Genomic DNA, 23164 nt, shown 5'->3' on the forward strand with positions numbered 1-23164 from the left:
GTAAGAAGCAGGATGTTGGACCAGATGGGCCTTTGGTCTGCTTTAGCAGAGCCTATTTCAATAATTTCCCTGACGTAATGAAGTCATCATTATGATTTCATCGTTTTTCCTCACTAGTTTTGCAATGTGTTGCTGCATTCCAGGTGTGCAAAACTCATCAAGGAAGCAAGCTGCTCCATTGGTCTTATCCCGGACAGCTTTTCATATATTGTTATATCAACTTACAAAGCTGAACCATTGGTCCATTTATTTTAGAATTGTTTACAGCACATGTGGGCCCGTAAACGCCTTCAGTGCAGCAGCCTGTGTGTACCTAAGCCCCTGCTGAATTCCCCAACCCCCAACCCCAGTCAATGAATTCTGTGTGTGACTGTATAAGGGGGGTGAGGTGGGGGGGGGAATGAGGGGGAAAGCTCTGTATGCTGGTGTATGTGGAGGGTGAAGGGGACAGTGGCCATGCCCACTGACAACCCAGGCCTCGCCCACCGCTGGCTTCAGCCATACTCACCAGCATGTTGGCCACAGCCCCATGTTGTTCTACAGTGATTAGGAATACCTCTCCAGGGTGTTGGGTAGGGATCTTTCCCTCCCAGCTTTTGCAACTGGAGGTCCTTGAATTAGAGGTGCCACGGATCTTATGTATGAACATGCAAAGCTTACCACATAATTTTGAATTATGCCCACCTCTGCTGTAATGTGAGCAAAAATGTATTTTGGCCTTACTCTACTGGATATGAATAATAAAGTGAAACCACTCCAAAAGAGGCTATGAACATATGGTAAGAGGAAAACTGCATGTGATTTGTTAACACAGTCAAGAACTTGGAAAAATACAAATCACAAATGCTGACACAGTTCTTTGACAGAAGCCCCATTGAAATGAATGGAAACTTCATAGGAAGAGAGCTGTTCCCATTGCTGCAGGGTTTTTATCACTAACATTATAGCTCCTTCCTGCAATATAAATTTTAATTCTACTGCTTAAAGCAATCACACTGGAAAAAATTGCTGCGAATAACTGTGTTTAGGCCACCTGCCATAAAATATTTTCCTTTTAATTTTTGGTAAAACTGATTTTTTGTTTGTTTCTTCACTTGTATAATTTCTGTCTTTGAAACATAACAAATTATTTTGTATGGTTTAAGACAGCATCTCTCTCTCCCCCCCCCTTTGCAAGTAAACATTGTGCAGAAAAAAGACCCTTTTTAAATTATGAGGGTAGTTGCTGCATTGATTGAAATATGGGGACAGTATTCAAAAATAAACCAGATGATACATATTTTATTAGAATATGTATCATTATTTAGAACTGCTCTGGAAAGGCTACAAGATTTTACCTCGTACCTTTTTCAGAATCCGGCTTAAGGAAGAGCACTACCATATCAGAAGATATCTTGAAATGAAAATATTTTCATTTTTAGATGTATGAATTGTTATGTTATGCTAAACATGCCCAGTTCCTTCAGTCTCTCCTCATAGGGCTTTGTAGTCCCCTGATCATCTTTGTTGCCCTCCTCTGAACCCTCTCCAGTTTGTCTGCATCCTTCTTAAAGTGTGGTGCCCAGAACTGGACACAGTACTCCAGATGAGGCCTAACCAGTGCTGAGTAGAGGGGAACTAGTACTTCCCGGGATTTGGAAGCTATGCTTCTATGAATGCAGCCCAAAAGAGCATTTCCCTTTTTTGCAGCCACATCACATTGTTGGCTCATATTCAGCTTGTGATAGACAACAATTCCAAGATCCTTCTCGCTTGTAGTGTGGTTGAGTCACGTATCCCCCATCTTGTCACTGTGCATTTGGTTTCTTTCTCCTAGATGCAGAACTTGGCATTTATCCCTATTAAATGTCATTCTGTTGTTTTCTGCCCAGCGCTCCAGTCTATCCAGATCACTTTGAATTTTGTTTCTGTCTTCCAAAGTATTAGCTATCCCGCCCAATTTTTTGTCATCTGCAAATTTGATCAGCATTCCCTGCACCTCCTCCAAGTCATTAATAAAAATGTTGAAGAGCACTGGGCCCAGGACTGAGCCCTGCGGTACCCCACTTGTAACCTCTCCCCAGTTTGAGAAGGTCCCATTGATAAGCAAGTGAATAAGCTTCACTCTCACGTATGATTAACAGGGCTTGCCGAAGACATTTTCTTCTTGAGGCAAAGAACACAATGAGCGAGGGGACAGCATCCTCCACTACACATGAGGGCAGCAGGATAGCTTAGGGGGTACAGAACATGCCATGTGGTACACACAGCACTGTCTGCTCCAGAGTTATGCGCAGAGGGCCTCTCAAAATTCTCCAGCCTATTTGTGGGCAGAGAAATTGGGGGGACAATTTCACCCTCTCCTAGGGGAGGAGAAATTCTCCAACAGTTTCTCATAGATAGGGCTCAGGGATTGTAGCACAGGTTCTTTCTTTTTTCCTAAGGGTTTTTTGTTTATTGCATTGCTTCTGTAGGTGGCAACAGCATCAATTGTGTTGAGGCTTCCACTTTTCTGAGGCAGAATTTTGAATTTCTTTTGGTGGTATTTTTGAGCTTACCTAAGGAGGCTGAGAGTGCTGTGTGGGTTTTCTCTCTCTATTACACATTTTTCCATTGCTTTGCAGCCTCCCAGGCTACCTGCACTTCCTGAACTGAAAAAGCCCCATGGGAGGAATTGACTCATCATGACTTCCTCATGATGGCTTTAACTGAAGTGCAGGAAGCCAAGGTGGCTACAGGCTGCAACAGAGATTATTGTATGATGACAGACAGGACGTTCATGCACACTCCTCAGCCACTTCCTAGTAAATTAAATAAATTAAGCCCCATGGTCACCTCATAAGTAAGGTAAGCACAAGACCCCCAAACCCAACCCATGATAATTTATCTGAAATTTCTTCTCCTTTGAATTTCTTTTCAAAAGCAATTTCTTTTCTATCAAATTGAATGAGAATGGTCGGAAAAAATGCAGGAGAAATTTTCGGCACAGCACGAGTCTGCTCTCTACTCTTGATCACTGGCTGCTTGAGGCAGCTGTCTCACTCTGCCTAATGGTATAAGATAGGGAATACCTGGCTTGGCAATCAGAGTTGTAGTTGATCACAAGTTGAATATGAGTCAGCAGTGTGATGCGAGTGCAAAAAGGCAAACACAATCTTAGGTTGCATCAATAGATGTATAGTTTCAAAATATAGCTTCAAAATCACAGGAAGTAATAGTTATACTCCACTCTGTGCTGGTCAGACCTCTCCTCGAATACTATGTGTTCTGGGCACCGCACTTTAAGAAGGATTCAGATAAACTGGAACAAGTTCAGAGAACGACAACAAAGTTGATCAGGGGACTAGAAACTAAATCCTACAAGGAAAGGTGGAAGGAACTGGGTATGTTTAGCCTTGAGAAGAAAAAACTGAGAGGGGATACAATAGCACTTTTCAAATACTTAAAGCGTTGTTACACAGATGAGGGCCGCAACCTGTTCTCTATAATCCAAGACCGTAGGACACAAAATAACAGGCTTAAGTTAGAGGAAGGCAGATTTTGGCTGAACATCAGGAAAAACTTCCTAATGGTCAAAGCAGTCAGACAATGGAACCAACTGCATAGGGAGGAGGTGGACTCTCCATAACTCAAAATATTCAAGCAGAGACTGGACAGCCATCTGTCAGGGATGCTTTAAACTGGACTGAGCAGGGGGTTGGACTCAACAGCCTAAACAAGCCCTTCCAACTCTATGATTCAGATTCTATCATTGTAGGATTAGACTGAAGATTAGGCTGCTTAAATCTCACTGAAATCGATGGGATTTAAGCAGGCCATGTGAAGATTGCAGTCCAAGAGTCCCAGAACTTCTGTTTAAACGTATCAATTTATCAGACGCCAAAGTCACACGCTCAGCAACGTCACGAAGTTTGATATGCTGAACACTTGAAGAGCTGCTAGCTTTAAATCTACAACTTTAAGCACACTTAATGTGAAAACTTGTATATAATAGGCTCTGATATCCAAGTGTACACCAACATTTCAGTTGATCTAATAGGTGATGCTTGCAGCCTAGGAGTACTGGCACTGGTTGGTCACAAAAAAGGAAAGCTTTGCACCCTACTAGTTTTTAAACCACGCCCATGTGTCACAATTAACCTGATCACATTTTCTGTACTATCAAAACTGGATTGAAACCTCTTATTCTCTTTGACTGTGAAAGACCTTTGCTTTTCAGATTACGTGAATGCAGAACAACCTTTATAAGATTATGCATGCTCACATCAGTGCCAATATGCCAGAACAATTCCCAGCATCTGATCTAAGCATGTGTCCTAAGAGACTGTGTGACTGAGGCCTTCAAATGAAGACTTATTCCTTCCTATATGCACACTGAAATGATGAGCCCTTGGGATTCTCACATTGGCTACATTTTACTGCAACACTCATTTAAGAGCATGACACTTCCCACAGTACAAAGAACCTGAAATAGGCCCCTGTGAGCATCTTAAACTTCTAGCATAACACAAGAAGTGAAAACTCACGCAACTCCCCCACAGTGGGCACCAGCTGTCCCTCTGCATCTCACTGTGGAGATATTAGAGTAACTTGGGAATAATAATGTTTTTTTAAGATATATTTTAAGATAACATTTACTGTCACTAGTCTATTGTAATGTGGGAAGGCTGATCTGAGACAGAAAGGCTTCAGATATACATTTACTTTGTGTTTCAGCTTTTGAAGTATCCCAGCATCACCTGTATAGATGTGCATATCTGAAGCTTGCATATATCATCCACTTGAACTCCCCTCCAGCGTTATACAGGAAGTGCCAGATGTAGAACCTATCTATATACCAACGATTCTTGAAACACCCCCAAACTATTCTGGGGATTGAATTAAATGCAACAGTGATGATGTAGAGGAAAGTACCTGCTTGTGTATGTTCTCCACAAGCCTGCTGTACCATGTAAAAAGCTCCACTCAGGCAACGCACAACTACACATTTGGATCAGCACATGGATTGGAGCTTTTAAAATGTTGCACTAGACATGTGGAATGGCTACATGGATACCTGGCAACCTCCACTTTGTGACCGCTGTATTTGAATTGTTCCCTCGTTTAAAAGCCAGATCAGGAATGTTAAGAATGTTTTTTTCTTTTCATTTTAGAAGTCTGGAAAGTACCTATACCTTAGTGCAATTAAGGGATGTTATTTATCAAGGATAGCATATTTAAAGCTTTGTAGGCAGACACTAGAGGTAGGCACTATGATGCAGAGTAACCTACAGCGCTACTCCAACAACATATATGTCTACTCCGAATCCCATTGTGTTTACTGAGGCTTACTCCCAGGTAAGTGGAAATAGGATTGCAGCCTAAGGCATTTCATAACATTTCTGCATGTTACACATACCAGTGGTATGGAAACAAACCTTATGCTTGATCCCACAAGTGACTTGGGCCAAGTGTTGATTTTTCCCTGCCCTTAGGGCCTAACTACAAGTGTCATTAAATAGGTCTCCTGCAGTTTAAAAAAAAAATAATGAGTTGTGGGGGTGCCCATTTTGAATTGGGTACACAGCTCATGAGGTGGGGAGGTTTAACTCTTCCCTCCCCCTGCATGATCCTGAGAAAAATCCCATCCCCAATTAGTGACAGATTAAAAGCTCCCATTGATTCATGAGATCAAAATCAGACAATACCACTGCTTGTATTATTTTTGTGGAAGGAAGCAGATAAGGGTAACTTCCAGTCTCTTTATAAACATGGTAAGCCTATTGTAGGCCTCTCCCTAGATTCCTCCGACCTGTCTTGTATTGTTTTTGCCAATGGTGAAATACTGATCATAGGATTGTCATAAAAAGACGTCTTCATCCTAAGTAAGGCACTGTGCAAAGGGGGGGGGGGAGCTATAAACAAATAATTTTACTAAGAAGTGACCCATTGATAGTTAGGTTTAGAGCTCTGACACCATAGTTGTCGTTACTTTGAAATCCCATTTTAGAGGAATTTACAAGTAGATAAGCTCAGCTTAAGGATTCCCCCCACACACACACTCCCCTTTCTGTGCCGCACACATACATTTAGCTTCAAAATACTGCTCAGTAAAAACATTGAATATATTTAAAACTGTAATATTGAATGAAATAAAGCACTCTTGCCATTTTAACTGACATTTGTTGAGATACCAGGAACGTTGGTGTGTGTTTTTTAACCATAGAACTAACAGAGCTATAGTAAAATGTTTTTTTGCAGTGTTAGAATAAATGGACCCTTAGGATTTGGTATGTGCAAAATTATCTTCTGATTTTAAAGGTTTTGTGCCATCATGTTACTACATATTTTGCATTGTACTTGTGGTTGTTGATTTCTTGCACAACTCATTATATATCTATTTCCTACAGCCAGTAAAATACTTTTAAAAATGCTAGTTAATGACAAACTGAAGGGGAAAAAAGGCTGAATTTACTAAGCATTTCAATCAAAATAAAATGTCCGGTACTGATGAACTACTGTCAATGTTAAAAAAAAAAAATATTCTTCTCCCCCTCTCCCAAAGTTCTTGAATTTATTTTTCCTTTCATCTAATAATATTACTGCTGTGGCCAACTTAAGCATTCCGAACACCAACAAAAAGAACTGCTTAAAGACATCTTTCAGAATGGTCTGCGCATAGTCTGTAAACACAAATTCTAAAAGTGATTTTTTGAACAGTGTGAATTTTTTCCATATGACTGCATAAAGGAGTTAACACAAAAGAGTGTTTCCAATTAGTATTTTAAAGAAACAAATGTCTGTTTGCTTTTTATCTTCTATTATAAAAGGAACAAGTTTGACATCATCAACTGTATTCTTTCATTAACTGTACACAGCTTACATTAGTTCTTGCTCTCTAATATACATATAGCGACTGGCTAAATTAAAACAAAAGAACTATACAATATAGGCTTTTGATAGTTGATTTTAAAATCCCTACAGTTTTAGTATTAAAACAGTACAGGACATAGTACGTCTCTATGAAGAATGTTAAAGGACAAGATAATTTTGTACAAAACCTCAATTTATTTCAAAGAAATTAAAAATATGTATTTTATATATATTTATATATAAACTTCTATTCCTCTATAAATATAGATGATCTTGCGATAGTGAACAGAAACAAATGCATACCAAATTCATATAACTATGCATTTTAGGGTATGGTTAAGTCATAGATAATATTTACGACAGGTGCTTATATAAAAAGTTTTAAACGGTACAATCAGAAGAGCAGCAAGTCTGTTTTGCCATACAAAGGATTAAATATTAAAATGTGTTTGCCAGTTAAATTTGACACATCTTGTATAATAAACCTGTTAAGGAAATACGAACCATAACAGTTTAGAGAGAGCACAGACCAATCACACAGAGACTCTCTTAGCTTTACATATAAATTACTATATGTAAACATCGAGCTTGTAGATTCTTTAAGATTTCACATCCTATAATTCAGGTGAAATTTCTTTTTCCTGGTGGCATAAATCATCATGCCTTTCAATTAATAAGAAGGAATTAAAACCTACCAATTATAAAGATATGTAGAAATGAAATACCAATGTTATAAATACTTTGAAAATCTGAATAATCCAAGTTGCTGGGATCTTTTATTGGGTTTAGTCCCCTACCCACAAGTATGCTGGGTCAGCATGAGTTTCTTTGCAAAATCAGCACAGTAGTGCCTTCCTGGTAGTTCTCCCCCAGCAAACTCATTAAACAGAAAAACAAAAATATACCAAAGAAGCAAACTGTTAAGAAATGGAGTACCAAATCACAATAAAAAAATGCACAATTCTCCTTCTCAATACAATGGCAATTAATGGCCTTATTTCTGCAGAAGGTGGAAGTTGCTCCTTCCTGGCTTAAAAAGCAAGCTGTATGTTCAATATATTACATGAAGTTAGGAGAAATGTTACAGTTCTGAAAAACTATCAGACTTGTGTACAAGAGCAGCTGCTGTGAAAATTTCACTCTCAACCATCCAATTTCATAGTTCTTAAAAACAGGTCACACCTTTAGGCAGGGCTTAGGAGACTCTCTCACTAAGAATTTGGTGGTGAAGCGAAAAGTTTTCTTAGGCAAGGGCTAGGCATGCAGTTGGGTAACACACAATTCCCTTCCTCAAACTCCTCCCACCGTGGAACTGGAACAAGTAAAACTGCTTGCTCCTTTATTCCTTCAGGTCATACTGAGCAAGATCAGAGTTAAGACTCTTCCACTCCCTGTCTATAGTTGTTGTCATGTAGCACAAATCAAGTCAGCTGTGCCCCCACCACTATAATTTTCCTGAAACCATGAGTTCTACTGACATCAATGGGACATCTTGCAAAAGATTCCAGTATTATGACCAATTATTTCCAGAGGGTAGCCGTGTTAGTCTATTGCAGCAAAAGCAACGAAGAGTCTTGTGGCACCTTAAAGACTAACAAATTTATTTTGGCATAGCCTTTGTGGACTATAACCCACTTCATCAGTTAGTGTAAATCCTGGACCAGGTGGCTTAACAGGGAACCATTACAACACCATTTTTGGCAGGGGTGGGGGGGAGAAGACAAGGTTTGTTGGGCTCATTCTGGTTCCTATTTTTCAGTTTTGCACTAAAAATAAAATAGAACCTCAGCTTTCTTTTTTTTTTCTTCAAAAACGGAGAAAAGTCTGCAAAGGGGTTAAAGTTCTAAATAATTACGAAAGTGAGGACTTTGCAATTTAAATATAAACATACTTACAAAATCTTACAGAGGCTATTTACAACAGCCTCAAAGTCACATTCCCAACTTTACAGTAAATTTAGTCCAGGAGGAGACAGGGAGAAAAAGGTCTGTCTGTCCATCCACCAGCCTCTTTCCTATCAGTTTCCTGTGGGCTGGAGTCCCTGTCCAAGGAGACTTCTGAGAGAGCCTGGGCGAGCACTTCTCCAGCCTCTGGCTGGGACTATGGGCAGGCTGCAAGGTCTTTTGCCTGTTATCCCTGGTTGGTGTGCGAATTTCACACTGTAGTTTCCCCCTGCTTGCTGTTGGTGAGTCTGGTATAGAACTTCCTCCAAGAATTGAGTGTTTTCCCAGACCAGATCCAGAAGCCGGAGGTGATTCCTACTATTAAGGTCATGAGATATTTGATCATGAAGACTGTGAAGTCAGGACTCATGGGTGGATGATGGTGATTGTTGGGGCAAGGGATGGCATAGCTCTTACAGCTCTGAGCAAACCAACTCATTTCCCACTGTTCCCTAAAAGCTTGCTCGTAAAAATAGCAGGCAATAACTATGGTGGCAGGCACTGTGTACAGGACACTGAAGATCCCTATCCTCACCATCAGCTTCTCCAGCTTTTCCGTCTTGGTACCGTCATGCTTCATGATGGTCCTGATTCTGAAGAGGGACACAAATCCAGCCAGCAGGAAAGAAGTGCCAATGAATAAGTAAACAAACAAAGGCGCCAGCACAAAGCCCCGCAAGGCATCCACGTTGTTGATGCCCACAAAGCAGACGCCACTGAGCACATCTCCATCCACCTGCCCCAGGGCCAAGATGGTGATGGTTTTGATGGCAGGAACGGCCCATGCGGCCAGGTGGAAGTACTGCGAGTTGGCCTCAATGGCCTCGTGGCCCCACTTCATGCCAGCAGCCAGGAACCAGGTGAGGGAGAGGATCACCCACCAGATGGAGCTGGCCATGCCAAAGAAGTAGAGCATCATGAAGAGGATGGTGCACCCTTCTCGTTTGGTGCCCTGGGCCACTGTCCGCGAGCCATCGTCAGAAAAGCGCTCATTGCAGACCACCTTCTCCTCAAGCAGGAACCCTGCGATGTAGGCCACGGCCACAGCGGTATAGCAGCCCGAGAGGAAGATGATGGGTCTCTCTGGGTAGCTGAAGCGCTTCATATCCACCAGGTAGGTGAGCACGGTGAAGAGGGTGGAGGCACAGCACAGCACCGACCAGATGCCAATCCAGGTGCGCGAGAAGCGCAGCTCCTCCTGCCCAAAGTACATGAGCCCGGAAGGGCGGCCCGGCTCACAGGGCGCTCCGCAATCCTTCTCGCCCAAGAAGCGGTAACTGAGGTAGGAGGGCACCTTAAGCACCCTGGGGCAGGTGAACCTGCCTGCCCGGTCCAGGTGGCTCCCTCCTCCCCCGCCGCCCGCCCCGCCGAGGCCGGGCCGCAGCTGGGGGTTGCTGGTCCAGAACTCGGGCCCCAGCGAGGGCGCGGGGGTGCCGCGCTCGGAGGTGTTCTGGCCCACGCAGAGCTCTCCGCCGTGCACGGGGAACTTCTCGCAGCGCAGCGTGTCGGGCCACTGGAAGCCGAACTTGTTCATGAGCGCCTCGCAGCCCTGGCGCGCCCGCTCGCAGAGGGAGCGGCAGGGCGGCAGCGCCTGCTCCAGCACCGTGCACACGGGCGCGTACATGGAGCACAGGAAGAACTTGAGCTCGGCCGAGCACTGCACCTTGACCAGCGGGTAGAACTGGTGCACCTCCAGGCCGGCGTCCTCCTGGTTGGTGTGGCCCAGCAAGTTGGGCATGATGGTCTGGTTGTAGGCGATGTCCGTGCACAGCGGGATGGTGATGGGCTGGCAGTAGCCGTGGTCCGGCACCGAGATGCCGCGCTCGCCGTTGTGCTGCTGCGGGTGCGCCTGGCCCCGGGCGGGCAGCACCGGCGCCTCCGCCCACAGCAGCGCCACCGCCAGCGGCAGCAGCAGCCGAGCGGGGCGCGCCCTGGGCCGCCTGCCCCCCGCCGCTGCCTCGGCCCCGCCGCAAACTTGCCGAGCCCGCGTCTCAGCCATACTTCGGCGGCGCCTCCCGCTCTCGCCGCTGCGTTCTCCTTCTCCTCCTCCTCCTCCTCCGCCGCCGCCGCCGCCGCCGCCTTAGCCAGGCTGCCGCCGCCGCCGCCGCCGCCGCCGCCTTCTTCCCCCTCCTCTCCTGCCCGCTCAAACTTGAGCCTCATGAAGGGGAGGCCGGAGGGAGAAGGGGCCCGGCGGCTGCGCGCTCCTCCGCGGCCCGCCAGGCAGAGAGGGGAAGCCGCTGCTCCGGCTGCCGCCGCCGCCGCCGCCGCCGCCTTTTCGTCTTCCTCCGCCGCCGCGGCCGCCTGACCATTTGTGGCAATCCCTCAAGCCCTCTCTCCCTCGAACCGGTTTCCAGGCGCCCCGCAGTCTGCCTTTCACCAGGAGGGAGGAGCCTTGAAACCGACGCCTAAGTTTGCCTGCGTCAGGGACCGTCGCCCAACATCGCTTCCCCCTTCCAAGCGCAGGAGGCGGCGGCGGTCGTCCGATACGGTGGTTTCTCTCCCCCCCCCCACCTTTCCTTCTCGTCCTCCTCCTCCAACTTCTCGAAGACACAAGGGGGGGGTGCGTGGGGGAAGGGGAGCGAGGTTGCTGTGAAGGAGGCCCGGGTTGATGGGGTTTGCCTTAAAAAGAAGAAAGGGAGAAACCTTGGGAGAATAGCCCCATATGCTGTGATCGGCTAATGAATAGAAGAGAGCAGACAATTGCTTTTCATTTTATGCTTTTAAAATCCTATGGTTCCCACTAGTAAATATTGGGGGGGGGGGGCAAGAGAAGAAGTCCAGAACAGATGTTTGCAAGCTTAAAAGTTTAGCGTTTGCAACTTGAAGGGAGGGTCGTTTGTTAAAGAGCTTTCAGTTGAAAACAACCGAAACCGGCTTCACTTGAAATTATTGGAGCCTGCCGTAAGAAAACCTTTTGTGGCTGCTTCTTGGCACAAGTTATACAGCTCTCTTCCCATCCACCCGCCTTTACTGACTGGAAATGAAGTAATATTAAAAAAAAAAAAAAGTGAGCAAACATTAAGTCACAGCTTCTCCCCAGAAGTTTACATTTCAATGACAGCTGTTCTCTTCCCCTCCCACCTCACCCCCAAAAGTTATTTATTCAGTTCAAATGATTTGGGAGGCTGCCTTTAATGGTAGAACCAGTACAAAATGTATCACTGGGCAGACTGATGCCAGCCTGGGCCATATAATCGAGCAATATGTCAAGGGGGTAAAGGCAAAAGAAAAAACCCAGGAGCCAATTTAAAGGACAAAATCCTTTGCACATTTGCTAGGCTTAAGTCCCATTAAACACAGTGGGACCCACTTCCAAATAAACATGCATAACGTCCCAAGCTATTTAAGGTATACATTTTACTAGACCAGTGGAAACAACTTTTACTTAGGTGATGTTGTGCCACTGGTTACTTACCTTTGTTTGATGACTTTCAAATGTGTTTGATGACTTTCAAATGTGGAGGAGGGAAATAGCAAAAGAAATCCAGATGCAAAGTTGAAAAAGACTGATAGTGGTTTATCACACCAAAATTGGGGTTGCTTTTAGGCTTTGTCTCAAACATACCTCCCACATGTGGGTTTTTCATGAGTAAGATTTGTGAAGGGGCTGCAGACATATGCTTTTCATACAGAAGGTCCCAAGTTCAATCACCAGTATCTCTAGTGGTTCCCAACCCTTTTGGTCGATGAGCACATTTGGAATTTTGATAGAGTGTTGTGGGTGCTCTCACAAAATGGCTGCCATGGGGCAGGTTGCCCATTCATTAAAAAAAAAAAAATTCCCAGAAGGCAAACTGGTGAGATTTTAAAAAAAAGACTAAGGGCACAGTCCTATGCAATTTTAGACAGAAAAAAAGTCCTGCCGTTCCCAGCATGGCTGGCTGGAGGGCTGCTGGGAGTTGTAGGTCTTTTTTCTATCTAAACATGCATAGGATTGCACCCAAACTTGCCCAAGAATCTAAGTACAAGGCAGAGGTGGGGGCTCAGCTCCAAAATGCAAAACCACTCTTTTGAACCCAATTAAAGATAGCACTAGAGGGCAGCACTTTGCTTTGCAGCATGCCAGCCTCCCAATTAAAAATATTTTTTAAAATCATAAGAAATAAAATAAAATAAGGAGGGACAGGGAGCCTGACGGATGCCCAAGAGAAGAATCCACAAGCACATTGGTACCCAAGGGCACCATGCTGGAGACCCCAGACTTACATAGCAGTTACCCAATCCACCACATGGACCCAGCTCTCACAAGGCCTTGAACTTTGCGCTGACACAAGGATGGCAGTATGATCCCTTCGCCCCATCGCTGCCACAGACTAGGCTCTAAAATGATCTCTCTAGCTCACTCTAACTCATTTTCATTCCAACCATTTTCATACCTATGTTCTAATTGTTACTAATTGGAAACCGGTTCGAGGGAGAGAGGGATTGCCACAAATGGTTTATCACCTCCAGCAGCTGTCTGTTAAACTACCAGATATAACAAGAGAGGTGTACTTCAAACTCCACTCCTCGCTGACCTAATCAGTTCTGCCTTTCCAAGATTCCCTTGGCTTAGAGTAGACTTTTCATCATTCTAAGGCAGGGGTGGGAAAGCTGTGACCTTCTAGATGTTGTTTAACTCCATCTCCCATCAGCCCCACCCAGCATGGCCAATTGGGAGTGCTGATGGGAGTTGTAGTTCAACATTTGGAGGGCCACCAGTTCCCTACCCCTGATTTAAGGAGACTCAGACACTTGGGCTTGTGTTTGTTGGTTATAAGGGCATGATTACCCATTCATTTTTTACGACCCACTTAGAAATGTGCAAACCTACCTAGTGATTAAGACTGATTATTGCTCTGTTATCCCAGAAGTTTCCAATTTATATTTCACTCCATTTTCTAACTGGCACCATCATAGACAACCAAGCAAGTTCATTTCTGGTTTAGAGAGCTACAAATAAACTAGTATCTATATAACACTTTCTAAGCTCACACTGCTTTAGACCAGGGATGGGTAGAAGGTAGATCTCCACATGTTTGGGACTTCAGTTCCCAGAAGGCCCTGCCAACATGGCCAATGGTCAGGAATGCTGGGAGTTGACATCCAAAACATCTGAAGATCTACTTTCTGCCCATCTTGGCTGTACACAAATTATGACAATTCTTACAAGAAACTTGCATGGTAGGCTATTATTATATTATCCCCATTTTGCAGTAGGGCAGATTGAGAGACGGTGACTTGTCAAAGGCCACATAGGGAGTTCATAGTTAGGATGACTTGAACCTAGACTTTCAGACTCCCATTGTATACTCTTAAGAACTTCACTGCACCAGCCATGTCTGTTGCTTCATAATCCAAAACATGCATACACCAAGCTGCTGATTTGGTAGGAACCTTCACATCAGGACATGAGAAGCATCTGACCCATTCTCCACCCTAGCAAGTCATATAATGGTAGAAAGATCTTGATTTGTGTTAACAAGAATAAAGCCAGTTGGCCAGAATAAGCAGTTTGAGGAGAGCAGTCTGTTGGCCAGTCAGAGTTGCAAATGTCAAAAATATAATTAATTTAAACCCATTGATGCAAGGGCTCCAGAAAATCTGCATGGCTGAGATCATGCCACAGAAGAGTGAGGAATGTGACATCGAACATGTGATTTTAGCAACTGGCACAGTATCCAGAAAATGTTAGCTTTCATAAAAAGAAAATAGAGGAAAGTTTCTAGCTTTCATAGTCTACAAAGAAAACCTAAAACCATATAAACAGTTTCTGTTAAAAACAAAGAAGATACCAAGCAAGGGGTCTCCACTGGCCAAGAAGCTGGGGCATATGTAACTATTTGTTTCTTAACTGACCATCTAATTTTGACCATCATGCATCCACTTCCCCATGACACCATGCATTTTCTTTTCCCACAAGTTCCAACTTGTGGAAACCAACCCCTCACCCCCCAAAAAGTGGACACAGAATCCCAAATTCTGAACAAAAGCATGAACCTAGTGGCATACCAATCACACAAATTATGCAAAGCAATTGAGGATCCTGCTCGGCCTCCCCCCCCCCCCCGCACAATGACCACCCAGAGAACAGCAGGTGCAGAAGCAAACTCAATTTTATTCCTGTACTTATGGTGGGTGCTATGATTTACATGAGTTTAAAATGCAAAACGGCACATGCTCAAGACTTTTTTTTTATTTGCAACTAGTTTTGTGTTTATTCTAACATATCAGGAATGTAGAAGCAGTTTTAAAGCATGGCAAGGCAGTTGAAACAGGGGGGGTGTGGAGAAGAGAAATGTTAGTTATGTGGTTCATCACTGAAATAATACACATGGTCATCTAAAGCCCCCAACTGCATAAAACCATTAAGTCCAGGGTCTAAAATTATCTAGCTGCACGACTGCTTGGAAGTCATACAACACCATCCTAAGCATGCGCTATTTAGTTCAATGAGACTTTCTCCCAGGTTACTGTGGCATTGCACCCTATCTCATACAGAAACAAATTGATGTCAAGTCTATTGGGCAGAAAGTGTCTTACAAACTCTGTTTTTATTCAGATGCAGTCAATAGCTAGAACATTTTTCCTGTGGTAGTTACAGACAAATCGCAGACTAAATATTTAGGCCATTTCCTTTCTCCCAGCAGTGCTGTCCCACATTCAGAAAAGTTACTACCAACACCGAGTTATAATGAATAGAGGAAAAAAAGGCATGTTTTGAAATAGCATATCATTACCTATGTCGTTTACCTGAGTTTTTTAAATAATAAAAAGCTCTAATGCAGTAACTCTTGGGTGCTTGAAAATTCACAGTGCAAGACATTCTGTTTCAAGAAAATGCATATATTTAAGCTATTGCTGGATCTCTTCTTTCAGATGTAGCACGTGTCAAAACAGTTCTAATTACTGCAGATATTTTCCCTTCCAGCTCTATGTCTTACAGTCTACTTCTATGTGTGTTTACTCAGAAGTAAGCCCCACTGTGTTCAATGGAGATTATTCCCTTGTAAGTGTGTTAAGGATTGCAGAGTTAGGCTGCAATACTATACAAATTCAATAGAGCTCAATGGGGCTTACTTCTGAGTAGACGTCTATAGGATTGCACCGTTAATCCTTCTTCCCTTTACTTGTACCCACAATTAATTGATTCTGACTCAGAAATGTGCACAAATTCCCAGTGAGGCAAGACAGCTGTATATGTAAAGAAACATGTATGATGATATGCTTCTTTTCAATATGTGTCACTTAAATGAATGGGGAAGGCATTGTTAGTAGGGGAGCCCCCTGTGTGCACTGGAGTTCCTGTGAATGAAACAGATTGCTGTTTCTAACCCCCCTTTTTGAGCAACCAAATATTTCCTACAACAAGAACTGGTTTTGCAGATTTATATCTGGAATTTTTCAAAATAAAATGTTTGATGTACAGATAGGAAGACTTTGGAACTCCATAAGCAAATGTCATTTTCCCTTTGACAGATTGCCTCATTCACGCACAGGCTTAACTGGTTCACAGCTATAATCTTTCACTATTGAGATTTGAGAAGCTCTCTTATAGCTACATATCAAGGAACTAGAAGACAAAGCAACACTACAGAGCTCAAAGTTTGAATTGAAGCATTTTATGTATGTGTGACAGAGTCATGAATTCAGGTTACTAAGTGAATTCATAACACTTCTACTAAACAAGAGGGAAACAATATTTTTAAATGACATTACACTTGGCTGACATGGCTACAATTTGGTCCAGGGAGAGTTAATGTGTAGTGCTGGACCATGGAGACCTGGGTTCGAATCCTCTCTCAGCCAAAAACAGCCACAGGTGGCTTTGGACAAACTATTTTGTCTCCTAGCTCAGTTCCTTTTCTTTTAAATTGGGAATATATTGTGACCAATCTCATGTGACTGATGAATTATGTAGGTGTTATATTGCTTTTAAAGTGTTTCACTTACTAATTGGTTCTTTTATTGGGGGCTTGGTTCTTTATTGTAGCCCACTCTGAAGCACTGTAATAGGGCAGAACAAAAAGTAAAACCAAAATTGAAATCTAGACTGCTTTTGGAATAGCTGAGTAATTTAGAATAAAGTGTAAACTTGCAGCGTGGTCCTATTTATGTTTACTCAAAAAGTAAGTTTCACAGGTTTCAGTGGCACCTACTCCCAAGTAAGTGAGCATATAGGATTGCAACCTTAGTGTATGCCATTTTTTTTTAGCCAATTCAGGAATTCATAACAAAGTTGGATGATGGAACAATATAACTAGGGCCTACCTCTTTTCTTTTCTTTCTTTTTTTCTTTTTGTCTTTTCTTTTCAATTAGTGTAATTTCTTAAGGCAGAAAGACCAAATCTCACTACACAGAGAGGTGAAGTGTCTGGCTCTGGCTCAAGACAATGAATTGCTAAAGTGGACTTTTGTGTTTTAAAGACTAGAAAAAGAAAGTGGGTTTAACAATATTGTCAAAGAGTTAACTTCCCATGGAACAATTTGAACCAGAGAGTGCCTGGCAGTCAGCCATGGTAATAAACTGTACTATCTATCCCAAGGAATGTGTCAAAACAATCAACAAGAGCCGTCTTTTGAAGGGAAGCAGAAGATGTGTAAACAAGATGAATTAAGGTGCTCATTCTATGCTTTTTTCGGAGGTCAATATGGGGTCGACATTTGGACTGCATTGATTGTGACAGATGTTAAAATCCCACACAGATAGTGAAAAATATCAGAAATGCACAAGGATTCCAGGAATGAATGCCACCTTGGTGTCTGCAAGTCCCTGCTGAAAGGATAGTCTGGAGATCTTTGGGCCCTGTAATCAGACCATCACTTTTTTTTAGAAAACAAGGTGTTAAAACCTAGCCAGCTAGGTGGCCAGCTCAAAAGTGCTTTAAATAAATCCAATGATAAAAACACTTGCTGGTTTAACACCAGAGTTAAGGTTCCCTTAGGTTGTCTCAAGCAAGCTCCACAAAGCCAAGAAATTGGAAGCTGAGGCTGATGCCTTAACAGACGTGCCCTGTTCTCAGTGACGATGTGCAATGTCACAAATTGTGCTTGCTTACAACTTACCCTCCATGCATCCATATTTTTCCTTTGTCTTTCAGGCCCAAATCCAGACAGGGAGGATGGAATGAATGGGACCAGCAAAGATGCCCCATGTTGTCCTGGTCCTGTGTCACTTATGAAAACCTTGGAGTACTGGCACCATTCTAGCTTTGGAATGAAACTGAGTATGCATGAGATAACTTGCCAGTAGTCAATGCCATAGTCTTTAACAGGGCAGGAAAATCTTAATAACTTTTAAGGAAAATTTGCAAAGGGTGGGTGTATTTTTCAGTTGTGGCACCCACCCTCTGGGATTCGGGATGACCCACTCCCTTTTCATATTTCAACACTCTTTTAATAAATACTCTCTTGTTTTCTCCGACGTTTGCCAAGTCATTGTGAGTTCAGCCATCTTGATAATGGTGAATGGTGAACGATTTTGACAAAAAGCCCATACATTCCTTCAATAGCATGGAAGAGGGGTGGATCTCACTCACTGGCCCCGCCCCGTCAATCACCATGCATTCAGCATCTGTAAGTGCCTGTATATGTGTCCCTTTGCTGTGCATGTGTAAGTGTCCCTCTGTAGACATTCTACTGAACGTATGGAGGCTGCATGGCTTTCATCAGAGTTGGGGCCAGCAGATCCAGTTCTGTGCCTTACCATGTTCATGTGGAGGGTATGCGTGAAGAGGACTATGCATGTGAAATATATGTTTAAGCTTTATACCCCACCTTTATTCCTGGCAACTCAGTGGCTGAGTTTTGCATGGCTTTCCATGCCCTGGCTGAGTGGCCTGGCTTTACATGCAGATGTTCCCAGGTTCGCTCCCTGGAATCTCCAGGCAGGACTAGGAAAGAATCCTGCCTGAAACCCTGCAGAGCCGCTGCCAGTCGGTGTTGACAATACTGGGCCAGTGAACCAATGGTCTGACTCAGTATAAGGCAGCTTCCTATGTTCTTAACAGGTGTCCAAGGTGGCTGACAGTAAGTGAAAATGAATACATGAGAATACATACATAACGGTAGTGTTTCTTATATTAATGGCTGTGAATGCTTCTCCGAAAGGCAATTCACCTGCGTTGGTGGGGTCTGAGATAAGTACTCTGCAGATGTGTGTATGTGCAAATCAGCACTCGTTTGGACAAAGAGAGAGGAGTTTTCTAGTGGAGGCTTGACAAGTGGAATGGGAGGTGGGGAGCTGCACAAGCTCTCTCAATTTCTGTTGCCTGCCAAAAGAGTACCTGTTCACTTCCGATGGATTCTGCTAGTATATTTGTAAAACACACGCACATATTTATGAATATATATTTGGGCTCCTTGCAAGGAAGGGCAGGATATAAATATAAATAAACAAGTAATCATTATTTTCCAGTTCCATCTCATCCTGGGGATAAAAACCCCATAGCACCATTCCTTGAATGTTTCATTCCTCAAGGAAGTGAGGTTGCTTTGACTGGGTTGGACCCTATATCTGTTTTTCTTGTTCTTAAGATACCTTAATTCATGTTTTTATTGATGTCTTATAGTTCTACATTTGCTTCCTTGAGCACTTTTAGTTGGAAAGTTGACAAAAATGCTATCAAAACTATCAGGGGTGGGGGACCATTTTTAAGGGGTGCATTCCTGGGGGCAGGGTAATCTGTTGGGGACCACATGTCAGTTGTGGACAGGGCTGAAGCTAGCAGTGGGCAGGGCAAAGCTAAAGTGGATGGGGCGACACCGTTTTCTCTCTATCCTTTTGCCATTGCCTTTTCTCTCTCTCCTTCTTCTTCCATGTACAGCAGGTTCCTGGATGAGGGGAAGATCATTCTTGCCCCTGCAGTAGGCCTTTGAAATTAGTCTTTGGAAATTAGGCCACAGGCTACAGGTTGCCCACTCCTGCTAGATTTAAATAAAAATAATGCATTTGGGCTGTCAGGTAGTTTCCAGATAGGCACGCACTTTCTATGCTCTGGGCAGTAAACAATACTGCCAGTGCTTTCCCAGTGTTTCTTTTGTGCCAGCGGGACCCATCACTAGCCAACAGGAAGCCAGCACTTCCGAAAGCAACTTCAGAAATGAGCAGAAACCCTCGTTTCTGGAACAGGACAGGTAAGTGGACCTTCCTTTTCAAGCTGGAGATGTTCTGGAAACGGGGGTTTGGGCTAGTTTCTGTTCGCTTCAGGATCCGCTAACTTCCTGTTGCACTAGCAGCAGGCCCCACTAGCACACAGGCAGCATTGGATACTGTGTATATATTTGAGAATAGAGAGCTTTAAGAACTTCATGCATATTTTGGAGACAATTCATACTCAGGGTCTGATGGATTACAAAGATCCATTTGTCTACTGACCTTTCTTTGGCCTTCCCAAACTGCATTTGTCTCGGCTCATTTGGAGTTATCTGCTCTTCGGATATCTTTCTGCAGCACGTTGGCTAGGATCCACATGGCCACTTTAGGTGTGCTGAGTGGGCTTGGGCCAGTGACTTGTTTACTTTTCTCCTTCGAATGGGAGCCCCCCATGGTACAAACTGTTCCTGAAACTCTACTCCATGTGGTAGGGAAACAAATCCAATGTATTGTTGGCATGCAGTACTGCTCAAATAGATCCAGGGCCAGCCCTCCTATGAGGGAGGGTGGATCCCCTGCCACAGGCGGCCGAGTGTGAGAAGCGGCGAATTGTGTGCTTCCCCCCCAGGAGCGCCTCCCATGGGTGCTGCCAGGTAGGCAGGCATCACTGGTAGGTGGGTGTTCCGGAGAGCCATGCTGCCACTACTCTCCCACTGTGGCGTTTGTCACAGCAGGAGGACAGAGCAGGCAGGGCTCTCTGGAGCTGCTACCCACCCAGCAGCACTATAGCAGGTGCTCCAGAGAGCCCCACCAGCCCTGCTGCCCCACTGTGGCAAATGCTAGCCAGAGTGGGACAGAGGCTAGTGGGACTCCCCAGAGCAGCCACCTTTACTTGTTTTCTCACAGTGAGCCAGTGGGTGGGCAGGCTGGCTCTGTGAAAAGCTGGGTTGGCTGTAAAAACCAAACGTTGGCAATTTCCACAGGTGATATCCAGGGCACCCCTCCCACAATGCCAGGCTCTGAGGAAGGGCCCTCTCACAGCCAGGCTTTTAGGCCTGGCCGGCTCTCTGGAGAGGCACACCAGCTACTTTCTATGCCTGACACAGCTCTTTAGAGAGGAGCAGCAGCAGTGGGGAGTTAGGTGGGAGATGTGGCTGGAGAGGTGGGGGTGGGGAGATGGGTGGCTGGGAGATATGGTGGGAGGTAGGAGACATGATAGCAATGGGGGTTGAACAGAGGCACATGTATGCTCTCCTTCCTCAGGCAATGGGAGAGCTTGTGCCAGCCCTGAATTGATCTTTGCATCCAAACCGCTACAGAGTACTGTGACAGTGGCAGTCAGGTAATTTTAGACTCTAGAGTTAATGGGGGTCCTCATTTTCAGACGGTAAGTGAACTAAATGATTAGTTCACTTAGTTCCACATGTGGTAAGCCACCCTTTCTGTGTTAGGGTTTCTGTGTTTCTCCTGCTCATTCTGCAGAGTGGGTCCCTGGACTCCTGCTCCAAAGTTCTGCCTTGATGGCACCTCTGTCCTATAGTCTGGATTGCATGGATGGATCAGTGGAGGGTGGTGGCTCCGGTGTCAGTGGGGCGGTAAACCCGCTCCAAGTTTCAGTCAGAACCAGTCAGAAGCAACTTAAATAGCTTATTTAGAGTTCTGACTGGTTCTGACTGAAACCCAGAGAGAATTCACCACCCCACTGACATCAGAGCCACCAGCCTCCACTAGGATGGATTGGGAAAGGGAAAACTGAAGGGGTATGTGGATGATACCATGTGATTTTGATACCATGGACCCATCTACATGGGGCTTTTACTGTGGTTCTACTCCACCTCCAAGTCTATCATGTCAGATTATGCACCCCACTCTCCATAGCTAGCCCAGCATTTCTTGCCCTAAATCTGTTTTTTCCCCAAACTCATTTTATGTCAGATTTTCCTGTCATAGTGGCTTCAGTGCCATTCGGGAGTCCGTGTGACTTCAGCTGGCTTCAGCGTGGGCTGGTGGAAGCAGTGCTGATTGGCGGAAGGGAAAGTTGCTTGGAGTGGGTGGAGAGCAGAGGGGTAAACATGTCTACTTGGAAGTAACTCATTGCCTTCAATTTCACTTTGCTGAGTACAGGAGCAGTCTTGCTGCTTTGAAACTGCGCTGTTGCGAACACGGGCTCAGTTGCTGCCTCTCACTTTAAATATTGATTGAGCATGGGACTGGGGAAGGGAGCCAGCCCTGGTATTTTGAAACTGCGTAGCTATGAAGGAGCACAGCTAAGAAACGATGGGTGCCTGTTGATTCGAAGCTGCATAGCTAAGAAAGGGTGGATGCCAGGGCGGATGATTTTCATGAACGTGTACTAAGAAGCACTTCATAGAGCCCGTGTGTGTGTGTGTGTGTGTGTGTGTGTGTGTGTGTGTGAAGCCTGTTGATTGAGCAGTTAATATACATCAAAGACAATGTGCTCTCCCTCCTCACCGGCTCTGTACTCTCTGCTGTCAGCGCCTCTCGAACCCCCACTCATTCTACTCAGTCTCCAGGTGGCGGCGCCTGCCTGCCTGCCTGATAAATGTGTGTGTATGTAGGGTTTGTCATGAACATCTACTCGTAAGCAAGTCCTCAACTGCACTTTGTTGAACACGCGAGGAAGGGAACCTGCGCTCATTGGCTGCCCTGCACCTACGCAATGATGACAGTAATTTCTACTCACCTGCCCCATCCCAACTAATGCGGTTTCCTGTTTGTTCTGCAAAAGCAGAGGAATACAGCGCTGTGTGTACCGAAAATGCGGACCTTGACCAGATCGCTTCACAAAGCATTTCCGTTTAGATTGGCCCCATGTGATTCTAATTTTAATAGAAACAAGCTTTATCCTGTTTTGGTTTGGTTGAATAAAATGAGATCAAATACATTAACAGTGCCAAGCTCAGCCTGTACTTTGTGATGAGCACACAGCATTTTGCACTGCCCATATCCATTCAGTAAAAAAAAAAATGCAGTGCCTTAGAGTAGGGATGTACGAAACACCTACCTGGCTCCGCGCCGGGCAATCCACGGTGGGGGGGAGGCGCTCCGTCCCTCCCCCCGGAATCCTCCCCGGCTGGCTCCGCTCCGCGGCAACTCCGCAGAGCCGCCGGGGCCGCCCGCAGCCAGACATCCGGCCACTGGTCTGCACAGGGACGCAAAGGGCGGCCGCCGTAGACGTCGCCATTTGCATCTGTGTCTTTAGCCATGATAGGCTATGTAAGTATCTACGTAGCCTATCACGGCAAAAGACACGGATGCAAATGGCATCGGCTACGCCATTTGCGTCCCTGCCCTG

At 44.7% G+C, this 23164-nt stretch overlaps 1 protein-coding gene across 1 annotated transcript; it reads right to left on the minus strand.

Annotated features, from left to right (window-relative positions):
- Window positions 1-8644: 8644 nt before the first annotated feature.
- On the minus strand, window positions 8645-11113 carry FZD1 (frizzled class receptor 1). The gene has a single exon (XM_084860468.1). It carries the CDS (start codon window positions 10771-10773, stop codon window positions 8986-8988), a length of 1788 nt encoding a protein of 595 aa, XP_084716594.1. The 5' UTR covers window positions 10774-11113; the 3' UTR covers window positions 8645-8985.
- Window positions 11114-23164: the final 12051 nt, after the last annotated feature.

Source organism: Heloderma suspectum, chromosome 5, assembly GCF_057233095.1.
Source record: "Heloderma suspectum isolate Gila_16-S chromosome 5, 16-S_ref, whole genome shotgun sequence".
NCBI lineage: Eukaryota > Metazoa > Chordata > Lepidosauria > Squamata > Helodermatidae > Heloderma > Heloderma suspectum.